Source organism: Pholcus phalangioides, unplaced genomic scaffold, assembly GCF_987345545.1.
Source record: "Pholcus phalangioides strain wild (caught in Gottingen) unplaced genomic scaffold, Ppha-v1.0 ptg000015l_1, whole genome shotgun sequence".
NCBI lineage: Eukaryota > Metazoa > Arthropoda > Arachnida > Araneae > Pholcidae > Pholcus > Pholcus phalangioides.
The window spans coordinates 106,745,642-106,761,089 of record NW_028301608.1 but is presented as its reverse complement, the minus strand read 5'-3'; the positions used below and the strand labels follow the sequence as shown (position 1 = coordinate 106,761,089).

The 15,448-nt window shown below is 37.1% G+C and overlaps 2 protein-coding genes across 2 annotated transcripts in view; one reads left to right on the top strand and one right to left on the bottom strand.

The window, feature by feature from the left end:
- Positions 1-9,220: 9,220 nt before the first annotated feature.
- Gem2 (Gemin 2) lies at positions 9,221-10,396 on the bottom strand. The gene has a single exon (XM_089245080.1). It carries the CDS (start codon positions 10,308-10,310, stop codon positions 9,399-9,401), a length of 912 nt encoding a protein of 303 aa, XP_089101206.1. The 5' UTR covers positions 10,311-10,396; the 3' UTR covers positions 9,221-9,398.
- Positions 10,397-10,845: 449 nt separating this feature from the next.
- The window catches only part of LOC149077309 (pyridoxal phosphate homeostasis protein), a 31,198-nt gene continuing 26,595 nt past the window's right edge, over positions 10,846-15,448 (top strand). The window contains exons 1-2 of the mRNA XM_089245079.1: positions 10,846-10,959; positions 15,135-15,242. Coding sequence (XP_089101205.1) covers positions 10,867-10,959; positions 15,135-15,242 — 201 coding nt within the window. The 5' untranslated portion in view covers positions 10,846-10,866. The remainder of the gene's footprint in view (positions 10,960-15,134; positions 15,243-15,448) is intronic.

Here is a 15,448-nt window from a genome sequence, read left to right as displayed (position 1 = left end):
AAATTCCCTCTTTTCATAATGCTTTCCCCTCCTGAGACAATAACCGCTTAAGGAGTCATTACCTCTTATTTAAATTCAACGGAGAAAGTGTTACGCTGTCATAAAATAGAGATACATAAGTTGTTACGTTCCTCTTAAATGTTTTTCTTTTCAGTTCCAGGCGAACAACTTTCATATTCTTTGAAGATATTAAACGGAAAATTTCTGTTTCTTACACATTCACTCAAAAAAATAAGTGTTTTATTTTTATTGGACTCTTTTTCTCGGAAAAGAGCTTGTTTATGTGCCTTCAAACCATTCTGAAGAAGCTCGTTTTTAAAGAACTTTCGCGAGCATTAACGATGACCTTGTTCCCCTTAGCGACCCGTTTTTACTTCAACGTCTTATTTTAATAGGGAAAGAAAAAGATGACTATAAACAGTCTCTGTAATATAGTTTTTTTTCCTACGCTATTTTTTCACATAACACAAAATTATGTTTCGACAAGACATTGGCCACTCTAGCATTTCAGCAAATATTTGTTATGGTAAATGTGATGAATCGGTTATATTATGCGTAATCGTCAATTGTTTCGGTGAGTTTGATAAATTTATCACTTTTACCGATGATTATGCATAATACTGGGTAATTATAAATAAATTGACACTACTCAGATGGATGTAGTGTCTGGTCTTAGGGAGGTATTTTGATGAAACTTGGTATATAAGATATATGGAGCATGGGGGAAAAAGAAAGATTCAATAACAAAATAGTTTAGTTTTTTTTCCACCAAGTAAAGAAGTAGCACTTTTTTACCACAGTTATATTTTTCTCATGGTCCAAATAACATAAAGTTTCAATGAAATACGTCCTCCACAAGAGCGCTACGTAAGTCGGAGTAGTGTCAGTATAATTCAACTAACACAAAGAAAGATATTTTCTTGATTTTATGCCGAGGTGAACTCGGAAAGAAACGTCATCTGGTCTCTGACGGGACTCGAATCTAGGCCCTCTTGCATTCCGGGCAAGGGCCTGGGTTCCATTCCTGGCGGAGACCAGATGATTTTTCTTTCCGAGTTCAATTCGACAGAAAATATCCGTTTCCTTGATAGCTGAGAAGAAGCCATCTCTATCTCTAACACTACTCAGCTCAATTAAACTATATATAACGACCTGGATACAACAAACTCGTACTTCGAAAATTTTAGTTCATACCCCGATATAGTGGCCTCTCATTTAACAAATTTTACAACTGTACCCCGATATAACGAACTCCAATTTAAAAATTTTTTGTTTTAACCAACATTTTTGCAAGTTTTCGCACGTATACAATCAGACCCCCAATATAACGAACCCAATATAACCCGCTATTTAACGAATTCTGCAATCGGATAATAAGATATAACAAGATATAGCAAGCTACAGTTCAACAAATTTTACGATTGCATTCCGAATAAAAAATTAACTTTCACTTTAAAAAACTCACGATTGGAAACCAATACGTAATATTGGCATGATCAATTGGTATTTATCAAATTATTAATAAGTATAATTTCTTTAGCGTTTATGATGTTTACCAACGACGCTTGAATATTATGCATAATCGCCGGTAAAAGTGATAAATTTATCAAATTTACCCATACTACTAGCAATTACATATAATAACCTGTAGTAATGTAACCAATTTTTCACATTTACCGTAACATATACAATAACATTTTCGAAACATGATTCTCATGAACGAATTGTCTTCCATTTCCTTGAACAATGCTTTTATGTAATTAAAGTTGTATAGTGACTGGAAAAGAGGAAAAAAAAGAAAAATTATCGAAGAATATAATGCAAAATTTTTGTTCAAATTCTCATAGAATCTTTTTTGAAATCTTCTTCGATGTAACGTCACATTTATTTATTTTTTTTTTACTTTTTCTTAAGAAAGTGGCAGACTTATATACATATTATAATGTAATTTTTTTTTTTCCTTAAGCATCATATGTACGGGACGAGAAACTTCCGAGATGCAACAGGAAGTCTGTTTCACACGTCGAAATATTTAAGCTGGCATCAGCCTTAAGGGACAGGAAGTCGGTGCAATGCTGATCTTAATTGATATCACTTTGATGCTAGAGCAAATAAAGAAGTTTTGCAATATCACTTGCATCTGGCCTTGATGTCCGTCATTTCGTGCACAGAATAGCGACTGAGGAGGATCCCCACGCTTTTATTACCGAAAATGTCACAAGGGTGCTGATCTTGATAAGTGTATATACGCATATATATATATACATACATTCCCCCAAGAAACTTTTCTTGAAACATGAGATCACGGAAATAATACTTTCGGTTTTCTTCTTCTTATGCGGAAGTTTTAAAACAAAAAAAAAGATTGCTGGACTGTATTTATTGCAGATACTTTGACGTCTCGTCAAGTATGTGTTTCGATCAAACTATATAAGTAAAATGTAATGCTTATTTTCTTTCAGCTTAGGAAGTGTAACATCGATCGGGCGGCATAAAGTAGGGTTATTAACGTTAAAACTTGATGTCCAAAAAAATATCCAAGAATATACATGTTACTGCCAGAGCCCAAAATGCGGCCAATTCACGAAAAGGCCAAGAGGTTTGGCCGAAGTCCAATCTGCTGAAATGATTCGGTTTTTGCCGTCCTATTCACGAGGTGGAGAGAGATCCCCGGTCAAATGTCGATGTGCTTATGTAAGACGGTCCGGTAGACACCACATCCATTTTTTTTTCATCGCCAACGTATAATGCACTGCATGGCTATATATATTAGCCGTATTGAATTAGCGCCATGTGACGAGAGAAATTGAGAGAAAAAATATTTATATATCAAATTTGACAGGAAAAACTATAAAAAAGATTACTGCAGCGTGATTGTTGTTTGATGGGTTTCCATATAGCTAACATGGGCAAATTATACGGTAGCAAAAAAATACGTTAACCTGGCAATGATCCCGAATCATCTTTTGCTATCGAACTTTGGCCACGGATCATGTTCACTTGTGATCATGTCCATTTGTCCACTGTCCGAAATTCGGATATTGGCCGGGTCAATAATTCAAAGAAATTAGCCAATTTGCGAACTGGCCAATTTCGGGCTTTGGCAGTAACATATACGCAGTCGAATCACATCACAATGTGCCCTCTATCTGCTATTTAGGAAGACGGTGTTGTTCAGTCTGGACTGCAAGTGTCTCGATGGAGTTGGAAGAGATACAACGCCACGGCGGAAGACTGCCTTAAGTATACAAGGAAGAAATACTTAACCTACAATTTCGAAACCAGAACTTGTGTCGCAAGGACTTCTGCGATGTGTTGTACAAATCTTACAGTTATTACAATATATTCTGAAAACTTCGAGGTTCCGAATTACTCGAGGCAATCGGATTTTTGCTACCATCTAGATGTGAATGTAATGATTGAATTACATTTGCACCGTTTGTAGGTCTGTTGCTGTATGGGGCGAGACTTTTTAAAGGAGATATCGGCTCGCCTTAGTGCCTCGAAAGGAACCACAGAAAGTCGACTTCAGCCGACCACCACTGTGGCGACGGTGGGGTTCTAACCCGGGTCCATGAAGTATGCATCTCATGGGGTACGCAAGTCGTCCAGGGTGCCCTCGTAGTGTGAAACATAGCGAACCAATGACCTAATCACAAACCAAAAAAAATTAAACCTTGTCGAATGTAAATAATGGCGTTTTCAATAAAAGCACTCATTTCATAAGGGAAAGTTCATTCATGTTCATTCATTCTAAAGGAGAAAAAAGAAAAATGTTTACAAACTCTTTTATGAATGAAAATGCTTCAAGATTAATGTTGGAAATGGGACTCTCAAAACATTTGAAATAAATAAATATAGGTGGATAGAGATTATTTTTTTTCTTGAAGGAGTCGTAAAAACTTGTGAAGAAAAAGCATTAGGAAAGAATATCGTCCGAAAAAATACGAATAGCAAATACAGTTTTCTTCAAGACTTTCTGAGTATTCTTTCCTGTTTTCGAGAAAATGGGTAAACACTTTTGAAAAGGATGTTATTTAATAAAAGACACGTGCGAAATGTTTCGATGTGTTTCTCAGAAACATTTTCGAGCAATCAAAGCGAAGAAGAATCAGACCCTCTTGTAGGGGAACTCTATAAAATTTCTTTTATTATGTAGTTGTCGGTGGCACAAATCGACCCTACATGCACGGGCAGGGCCGTAACTTGGATTTCCGCCCAACGGGGCAAACACTATTTTGCTGCAACAACTTTTAAAATTCGATTTTATTCGTTTCTTTAACTAATAGACCAAAATACAATTTTTTTTGGTCACTTCTAACCGCTCCTCCTTCACCTGTATCCGCCCATGGCATAGATATCCTTAAGCATGGCCCCTGGCTTGGAATGCTTGGCGGGCTTTGTATGCAGTGAATTTATAGCGTAAAAAACCAAAAAAAAAAGGTTAAGAATCTTTCCCAGGTCCCAGGGCTGGAGTGCTGTCAGCCCCGCCATATTTTGAGAGCCATGTGTAAGACTTCACCAGATAATTTGGTCAGGCAGTGCCTAGACACTAAAATGTGTGCCTGACAGTGATGAGCCCTTAGGCTAGATTTCTCACGGGGCCTGTGTGAATGTATAGTGTGAAAAAAAAAAAAAATAGAATGATGAGAATCATCCCGAGCCTCCAGGTTTTTAGCATGTTTTGTATACAATCGCTTTCGGGGCCCCGGGGGATTTGAGAGGATACATACTTTCGGCACAACTCAGTCGGTAGTAAATTGCCTATGTCGAGAGACCGGAGTTGTGCTCGGTTTGAATGAATGAAATGTTTTAGCATGGGTGGGGCATGATGGCATCTCCCCCCCCCCTCCAGTGTTAAAGGTGGAGACGATTGATTGAATGCATATGTATATATGAACTGACATCACGCCCAGTCCCGTAACCAAACCAGGGACCCACAAAAATTTAAACTTATTGTGCATAATAATGACCTCTTCAAGTCCCCCCCCCCCGAAAAAAGGTCTGCCCCGAGGGTCTCGAGAAAGCATGCTACGGCCTTAATCATGCCCCTCCCCCGTGCACTTCCCAGAATTTCAAGTCTATCCCCACTAAAAACTTTTTAGCCCTGTAAGCTTCGCATGTGTGTTAGCCATGTGTGAAGCTCGCAAGGCTAAGACAAGTTGTTTTGATAATTCGCAACCACGTGAGGGAAGCCATTGATCAAAGTTCTCAGAATTAAGACTTCGATCGAGTGGAAATAATATATTAACGTAATATAAATTACTTATTCTATAGCAAGTACCCCATCATAGATGGCAGCACGGGTTTGATAACTTGTTTTCTAATCATTGTCATGTTTTTTTTGGCGTTATTTTCGTAAAACAGAAAATCACTATCAGACATCATGTTTGCCGAAAAATTTCAAGGCAATAATGCTGACTTGAGAAAGCTGGAAAAATCAGGGACATGAAATTTTCTCCCCCTCCTTTTTCAGCCGTGGGCGGGCCCCCCCCCCCCCCCCCAGCATCAAAGGTGAAGTCGACTGTTCAAATGCATATATATGTATAGATGAATTGACATCATCATCGTGCCCCCCAGACTTCCAAGTCTATCTCCGCCTATGATTTCAGCCTGTCAAAGGTAGAGGGGAGATGCCACTTTTCTTTCCGTCATTGCAACGAAGCAGCTCGAACATAATTTCCGCTAAAATCATACATAAAAGATGAATTTTATTGCTTTTAAATACAGAAGTGGATCCCTCTTCAAATACGCGTTTTCCCACTTACGCTTTTCGGAAAACTGAATGGGAAATCCGGATGAGTATTGGCAAGAGTTGGGACCAAGAAAACTGATACTAGTGGGAAAATATTTGCGAACGTTATGATAACGATGCCCATAAATACGGGATATTCATACCACATACTTTATCTAGTCAAAATTTTTCCCGTGAGATATAGTGGATCCCGCCTATATAATATTACCTTTTTCAAGTGTTCTTGCTCAGCAGTGCCGTCTTAAGGCACGGCCCGGGGCATCAAGAGAAAAAGGGCCTCACAAAAATAAGATCTGGTTGAAATTTTCAAGAATTTGTCTGGTAGGGCCTCAGAAAAATCACTTGGCTCTAGGGCCATGATGCTCTTAAGACGGTCCTGCTACTCAGTGTCTTATTTCGGTGGTCCCACAACAAACTGAGAATGTAAAAACATATGCCATTGTGTGTGTGTGACAGGTGAATTTGTCTGATGGTACCTTTTCTGGGTAGAAGTAGGCCTAGCAGTTGGTAGTCAGGTACATCCTGCTTATTAAGGAAGCCTGGAACTCCAATTCGCTCGTGATGCTGTTGAGACGGACACACTTTACGACATCCAACTCGTTGGAAATTCCCCGCAAGAAATATTTATGAGGTGTATGTATAGTTTAGTAGTAGTTTCTTGTAGTCCTGTAGGCATTGTGTTGGATTCTCATTGTGAGGATCGGCGTGTGTGTGGGGGGGGGGGGGGGGCGGGGGGGTTGAATTCTGCTGGCAGCACAGTGGTGGTCAGCTGGAGTTGGTGCTTCACAGTTTTCCAACCTCAAAACGTGCATGCGAGCCAGTCTCCTCTATTTGAAAAACTAACCGCAGAGAGAGCAGACGGACTGCCGACATTATGCTTACACAATATTAAAATTGAAGCATTTACCATTCCTCTAGCTTGTTTTGCTGCTTTCCCCGACTTAAATGGATGGAGAGAAAACAGGGTATCGGCCACATTGCAAAAAGAATATTTTTGTAACTTTTCCTTATCTGGTGGCATTGGCAATTTAACAGTTTTTATTTTTTAACACTTATTATTATGAAACTTTTTGATGACTTAGTAGCTTTTTAGCAATATTGGCAAATTAATGTTCATTGTTTGGCAAAATAGCTCTTTTTCTCCCAAACCCAGAAACCCTGGTTACTTCTGCTGCTCAAAGTGGTAACTGTTTTTATTTAACAGAAACTTGCATTCGACGCCTAATAATCATCAATCATCTCTTAGTGAAAAAGAGACCTAATTAAATAATATACAGTCAAACCTCTTTTTCTTAAAAAACTCGAGAAAAATTTAAAAAAAAATCCTCGCATTTACTGTACTCAATCAATGCATTTTACTTCTGTCTCGATTTTGGAAACACTCTTAAACTCAAAGCCCATACCTAATGATAGTAAAAAGAAAACACTAAAATTCCTTTTCTTTCTCATAAATCTGGCCCTTTCTCTGGTGGTGAACAAAACCAATGAGAAAGGATTATTCTTGTACAGTCCTTGGTGAAGTTCACTACAAACTTCATTGACTGTAATACAGAAATTATTGCTGAATTAATAGTTTGTTCAGGAAACGAAAATACAGCAGAAGATGCTCCAGAGGAATTGGAGAAAAAAGTGATGGTGAGAAATGCTTTGGACATGCTGCGCACCCTTTTCCGGAGAAAACTGAGAAAATACGGCCCGAAATATTTGCAGCTCTTGCTAGTACATATAGATGAAATTGTGAAGGCTTAAAGAACAGAAAATATGCATCGATCTAAGCTTATGGATTATGTTAAATAAGGAATGCAAATAAAATTGCACAAAAAACAATTGAACATATTTTGATGTATTTGCATATACTGTGATTGAACACTGATGATGTAACTTAACCAATAATTTCATTAGTACAGAGTAAAATATATCATGCTTACTGTATTTCTTAATTTTTATCAATCAAATTCGTCATTTTTGGCATGCTTTTCATTTTTTACTTTAAAAAAAAAACCTCTATCTCAAAATTTTTTTTTGTCCCAAGTTTCAAGATGATGTTTCACTGCAGTTATTTCTAAATGCCTAGTATCATGGAAAGAAAAATCATTTCTACAGTGATCAGACAAAAAGGGGGTATTATAAAATTCAGAACGTACATAGATTTTTTCATTTATACCTTATAAGCAGCCCTGGTCTGCTGCCACAGAGACAATTCAGTATAATTTTACTTCCGGAGGGCCATGTCAGAATTATTAGACCATAGCCTAGTTTCACGCTTCTTTGTGTTCAGGTGCTGCCATCTATCTGTCTGAACTTTTTTTTGAAACCAAGCACAACTGTGGTCCTATCACCATGGGCAATTTATTTACTACTGAATGAGTTGCAGATGAAGCAACACATATTCATGTCAAGTAACATTCGTCCACATGAACTCAAACACTCCATCACATTTTAGGAACGAGAAGTGCTGAAAGGTTAGTCAGATGACCAAATCTGAATGGTTACCAAGTAGGTGTGCATTCCCCCCCCCCCCCCCAAATGCATTTAAAAAAAACGAAGTGGCATCACTTTTGCGTGTCTAGGCCTATTCGTCTCATATTGTTGTATTCAACCCAATAAAACTGATACTGGCTTCCAGTCCTAAAGTTATCAAACCCATTTGCTCACCAACAAGGTGTTAAACAAGATGGCTCGCTCCGATGGATATTTTCTATATTATACAATAAGATTTTTGTGTTGTTTGTTGTATCCTATGTATATATGATAACTGTAAGATAACAGACGAGATGGCGTGTGCCCCCTCCACTTGCTTCTGATCATGTAACTTCATCCTTTTTAATGAAACCCCGGAACTTTTCTCCAACTCCCAACCCCTATTTCGTCTGTAATCACCACAAATTGCGGCAGTAGCCAACTACCCGGGGAAAATATGTTGTAAAAATTATGTTTGTTATTTTTTCTATTTTTTGACTCAAAATAGTGTTCCAGACTCTGCCACGAAGCTGGGCTAACTAACCAAGCGTCTTCACGTGAGTAAAGTAAACAAAATGGTATCAGGGTGGGAAAAAAGACGCTTCCCACCCGACGCAAGCAGCCAATCACAGGCCAGCAGTAGGAATATCTCCTTCCTATACAGAGAGGGCACTAATGTCGTGTTTGGATTCCGGTTTGTCCATAGGACTGTTCACGCTTACTCTAAATACAGCCTTGGCATGAGCCTTCATGTAAAATCGCATTCCACTAATTATAATATAGATACAACGAATATTTGTTTCAATATTTGCAAAAGGTACTGCATGTTGTGCATGCAATTTAAATCAAATCTGTCACAAACTGAATAAACGTTAAATCTTTAAAATACCTTGCAAGGAGCTTGATATCACTACAAGTCTTTACACACCAAATAAACAACCAGCTCCATCTATGTATCACCTGCCTTTCAAGAGACTATTAATCAAATAACAAATATCAACACAATACTATGAAAAATGTATTGAACACAAAATGCTACAACTTGTATATTCATAACAAACTCTACTCCACGTTAACGGCGGATGATAGATTAAATGTGCAAAATATAGATCCTTTGTACCAAAGCGACTTTGAACAAATTGCAACATACACAAAAAAAGTCTATCTCCAACAACAACAATTATTAACCATCCTCTTCACTTTCATCGGATGCATCTTCATAGTCGAAGTCATCGTCATCATCTTCTTCCTCCTCATCCTCACAGTCCTTCAATTTCTCGATCGCCTCATCCTGCATGTCTTTTTGATCAAAATAACAAGCTACCAAACCTATGATGAGGTTCAACGCCATCAACGATGGATCGTGCTTGCTCTTCAACTTGCTTCGCAGCTCGGAGCATGTATGAGCCAGTTTCCTTAGCACGTCACACGCGTTCGGCGTCAGTGGCTTTTCGAGGAGAACCATCAGCGAATAGATCCAACGTCCTTGTTGGTCTGAGAAACCGTATTTGCGGAGCCACTCGAGATGATAGGACAACAAGATCTCAACGTCTGGTTGTATCAACCAAATTATCGAGCTCAGGAGCGGCGGGGAGCCCTCTGTGGATTTGGCGCCCTGCATAGCTGCTGAAATTTTCCCGGCTTCTGTCGGCGATGATGATTTGGCACTAGGGTTTTTGCTGCCGAGACAGAACAGGCGCCAAGCCTCCATGTCCTTGATCTTTGGGACTCCGGAATTCTTTGGGAATTTCTTTTGTAACATGGGCTTCTTGATGAGCAGTTCGCCACGCAAATTACAGAACTCGGTTTCTTGTTCGTGAAGAAATTTCGGAGTTGGTCCGAACCCCGGGGGCGCTGGGGTCAGGTAGTTGGTGGGTCCCTTGAAAGCAGCCTGTTGATTGGTGGACTTCATTTTCTTCTCGTCGAAATCAACTCTAACCACTTGTGGACATTTTGTAAGCTCCAACCTCACTTGCCTGAGGTAGTCCAATCCACACGTTGGCACCGCATTGACGTCATAGTTCTTGGGTATGGCACCGATGTCGAAACACTTCGGTGGATACATCTCCAACTCATCTTCGCTTGATTCCGACATTTTCAATTAATCCGTAAATTAATTTATTATTCCGAAAGCAATAAAGTATGGAACATCAAACCTTTCCCTCTGTAGTGTAAATACTAACGAAGTGATATAGTTTTCTGATGAGGATGAGGCAATGTTAAAAACCAGCTCAAAACTTACGATTAAAACTTACGATATTTTCATTGACTTTTTGATTTTTGAGCCAAAGAAACAAATATCACCTTATAATCAGATGTTTCATATTTCCAATGATGTAAATTACATAAAAACATATTTTTTTGTAAATTTTAAAATCGGATAAGAATTTTCTTTTGTTTCTGTCAATAGTCTGCAGCAAATATAATTAAACACAAACTCAATGTTTACTAAATTTACGTTGTTTTTGTGAGTTGATGTTGATATTGTACAGTTTAAAATTAATTTCAATTGTTAAATGGAGTACAAACTAAATTTTGTTGTTTCTTTCACACAGGAATTTTCTGGATTTTCGATAGGCGAAAAGATCATGTCGTTTGGCATGTACAAAATCAACTTGCTGTTATTTGTTTACAAATTTTTTTTGTTGATTATGGCGGCAGGTACGGGTGAAGCTTTTTCGGTCGGTGAATCGCTGGATTCCGTCAGAAATTCGATAGAAGCCGCTTCTAGTAAACGACCTGAGGTTTGTTGCTGCGAAGTTGATTCGTTTCTAATATTTGAATTGCTTTATTTACTGTATAGGAGCATTAGCATTTGAAGATTAGTCCAGTGAAAATTTCGGTCCATAGCATTGTATGCATAAATATATATATATGCATTGTTTATAAAGCGTAGTTTTGCTATGACCAGTGGTGGCTCGTGACAAAAGTTCTGGAGGGTGCCAAAATCGTTTTGCTTTGTATTATAATACGGACAGGGGCCCGATTTCCACATGGGCAAATGGGGCGTTTGCCGTGAACCCTCATGAATACGCCCCCCCCCAAAAAAAAACAAATTTAAACATATATATTTTTTGACCCCAGTTGCAAAAAGAACCCTACAAATTTTCGCTTTCTTGAGGCCTGTGCCCTGAATACAGATAATCTACAATTTCTTATTATCCAAATAATTTTTCACATTATCTGTATGGGGCCATTCAAGTATATTAAGTAAGCAGATTTTCAGCCATTTTTGACCCCCCCTCCCCCGCTTGTCAGCAAAAGTCAGCAAAACACTGACCCCCTGCCCCGTCAGCAAAATTTCGTCAGCAGCTTAGAATATATCATATCTTGTAAAAGGGTGGCAGAAAAAGTTCTAAAGTGGTTGATGACGTAAGCAACCTTCAAACCCCCTCCCTCCTTGTCATCAAAAGTCAGCAAATCCGAAACCCCTTCTCCCCTCGATGCTGACGTAATACTTGAATGATCCCCTATGTAGTACAAAATAATAATAGTAATGCTAAGGATGTTAGGGAGCCTAACCAATATATTAAGAACATTGAAAATCATCGTTTTAGTTTCAGCAGTTGCCCTTGGCAATAGTTTTTGCAAATTGTGAAAATTCATACTCTTTCAATATATATTCTGATTCTAATTCATAAGCTGTATTGTATTCTAATAAGCAGGGTTGGGTTTTTGACGTCAAAAACTGGTTTTTGACATGACAAGCGTCAAAAACTGATTTAAACTGTCAAAAACTGGTTTAAACAATCAAAAACTGTCGAAAACCGTCAAAAACCTAAATGAATGCCTTTTGATAATGTTTTGAACATAATAGGTATACAACATGATAAAAAACTTACTTTTTGGCATATTACAATGTTTTATTTTTAAACATTAATTTATTACAATAATTAAAACAAAATATTAATTATAATTTGCACTTTTGAATTTTTCAACATATCTAGTCTAGAACATATAAAATATAATTTTATGGTTTATTTATCTAAGCTACTCATTACCTGTGTTCAATTTGTTAAGTGGATTAGAGCTGCTTATTCAAAATATGTATGATAGGGCATCAGGGTTAGGTTTTTGACCCCAGAAACTAACTCGGTATTAAAACTATCAAAATCTTACTGTCAATGATGTCAAATAGTTTTTGTTAACTTGATAGATATGTTAAATAACAAAATACTTACTTTCATTTAGATTAAAGGGTTTTATATTCAGAATTACAATTACTGAGGAAAAATATATATTTTGATATTTTAAATTTTCTGATCTGCCCAAAATTTTATTCCATATAAAATTTCTAATGCAGCATCTGTTAATGCACTAACTAAACTCATTTATTTTCTCCTAAAAATTTCTTAGATCAGGGTGTATAAATTCACACAGCTTTAAAGAGTATTTTCAACCAAAGCAGAGCTGACAAGACTTGATACCCAAAGCATTTGTTTTGCATGTTTGAATACAGCTTCAATTGGAAAACCATTGCATTATAAATACTAGTAAATGTACCATATCATAGTGCAAAAGTAAGAATAAACCAAGTTTGACATATACAAGCTAGCATTGCCAAATTAAATGGCATTTTAGTCCTACAATTTAGTATTTTGATCGCTAGATATATTTCAATGTTATGTGCAGTAAGAGTAATTTAATAATAACAGAAATCAACATTACGTACATGATGTAATAAACTTTTATAAACACTTATCTGTTGTAAAAAGAGTACAGCAGATAGTTTATATCAATGCATATATATAAGCAGTTGAAGAAATTTTGGAAGGTCAAGAATCATCTTGAATCAAAGAATGTCAAATCGTTCCACAGTTTTCCCTTCAATGTTCATGTTATGCTTTATTCAAATTTTATAAGAAAAAAAACCATATATTGTCCAAAATAATTCTGTCGGGAGTAGAAAATTATTTTAGAATCTTATTAAATATTTATTCTTTGTATAACATAGTCACTTTAAACATTACATGCAATTAATGTGTGCATTTTCATTGGGAATTTTTATATCGAAAAGCAATATTTGAGGTTTTTGACGTGACAGTTTAAACTGCGGTTTAAACCGTCAAAAACTGCCATGTGTCAAAAACCTGCCAACCCTGCTAATAAGTTGTATAAAGAAAAAGAAGATATATAGATTTAAAACAGAATAAATTAAAAAGGTAGATGGCAGCATCAGTATCCCCAGTTTTTTTTTCGTGCGTAAGAAGCACAATGAACTGCATATTCAATTTAGTCTTATAGCCACCATCCTCTTCCTCTCTCCCCTTTGTTTCTCACCACCAAACCTATCTCGTGAAGTTGCAGGATGGACCGCTCAAAAGCAGTGCCATCTACAGCTACATCTCTGCTATAGAAGGTGCTGGCCAAAGAATGTTGGTAGTTAGCAGCGTATGGGAATGACCATATGACCCACATTTTACAAATGCACATTTTTTTTTTAATCAGGACTTCCGAAAATAATTATATTTCGATTTCATAAATTGTTTTTGTTGAAAATTCAATGGCATTATATTGGAATCAAATCCATTTTGAGAATTAAATTAATAATGACTAAAATTTTCTAGGGAGTCCTGTTCCTTTGTACCTCCTTCAGGAGCCACCCCTGGCTATGACGTGAATATATAAATTTCTTATAATAGTTCACGAGTCAATAAAAGGTTTTTATTCCCATATATTCAAACAAGCTATAGGACAGGGCTTCAGTTCTTAGTCCAGAAATGGTTCTTAGCACTTCTTTGTTTTTCACACTGTAAATTCATTATGAAGGGAGGGCAGTGAAAGGTCTGCCTGGAGTTTCACTAAAGACCCAGCCTAAGGAGTCTCCTGCAGGTGCCATGTTGAAATTTATTTGACGATGCGTTTTCAATATATTCTTCAATTGTATGAGAAGTGTAAAAACTATTGGAAATTGAAAAATTATGAATTTTCATTTTGAACTCATTGGAATAGGTAGAAGAAGATAGGTAATATGAAATGAAACTAGTTTGGCAAAAAACAAAAGGGGGAGAAATTACTTGAAAAGAAGGGGAACCTCCAGGTCACCATGGCAAATAAAAAATTGGCATTAGCACTTCACTTTTCTGTGCGTCAGACCCGTCATTTGTGGGAGTCAGGCTTTTTAAAATACACTAAAAATGGTATATATATGTACTAATATATATATATGCATACATTGAGTACATGTTCTTTGCCCCCCTCTGGAAAAAGTTGAAATGACGGCCCTGGAAAAAAAATACATTTGACTCCTGAAATATTCAGTTGTCTTCTAGATTTTTTTTTCCCAATTTGTCAAGCCCTGATATAACCCTATCTCCATTGATGTACGTTTTCCCAAATGACCACTCTCATCCTCTGATACATACAGCTATTGTTTGCTGTTATATGTGGCATGAATGAATGAACGCCAGAACTTTGCCACTGGACTTATCCCGTTGCCGAGATCTCTTCCAGCCCAGCTTCATGGCAGAGGAGTTATATGTGGCAGTGATTTCAATTAGTACTCATCCCCCGTTGGTTAAACAGCAAGAAAACTGAGGCCAGCCGCCATCTCCTAGCTATGGCTGTGCCATAACTTCACCATATTTCCACTCCAATTTCTGCTTCTCCGTTTTCTGTAACACATACATCACTGCCCTTTGTGAACTTTTAGCAGTCTGCAGAGCCAAATTTTAGAAACCATTGTGACCTTGGGGAAGAAACTGCACATTCATTTTCTTCGGGTTCAACAAATAAAATCCCTTATAAAAAAATACATTTTAAAGGCTGTTTATCTTATCTTGTCATCTTTTTTTTTGTTTCTCTGTGTCAATATTGGTCGTTGTGTGCAAGTGGTCATTATGTGTTTCACTGTGTATATATTATTACTTTAATTGCTAATTCAATGTTAGTATGTGTGACTATATATTTGTCTTTCCAGCTGCTGAAGAAAAGAGAAGTAAGGCTTGTGGCTGTGAGCAAAACCAAACCAAAGGACTTGATAATAGAAGCATATTGCCATGGTCATAGGTATTTTGGGGAAAACTATGTAAGTATGACAGTATGTATGTTCTTAATATATAAGTTAATGTAGGCCTTCTGATTAAGTAAAGCATGGGGTATTCATAACTAGTGTATTATGGTGATATAGCAAAAAAACTCCATAATCTGTATTCCTCTCGCTCTGGCTTTTGGTGATCCCATGTTATGGATCAGTTAGTATTAATTTCACAACTTTTTTTTAATTTGTTGAGC

What these genes read in the sequence shown, in the direction of transcription:
- Gem2 (XM_089245080.1), bottom strand. Translation starts at nt 10,310, where the DNA reads ATGTCGGAATCAAGCGAAGATGAGTTGGAGATGTATCCACCGAAGTGT.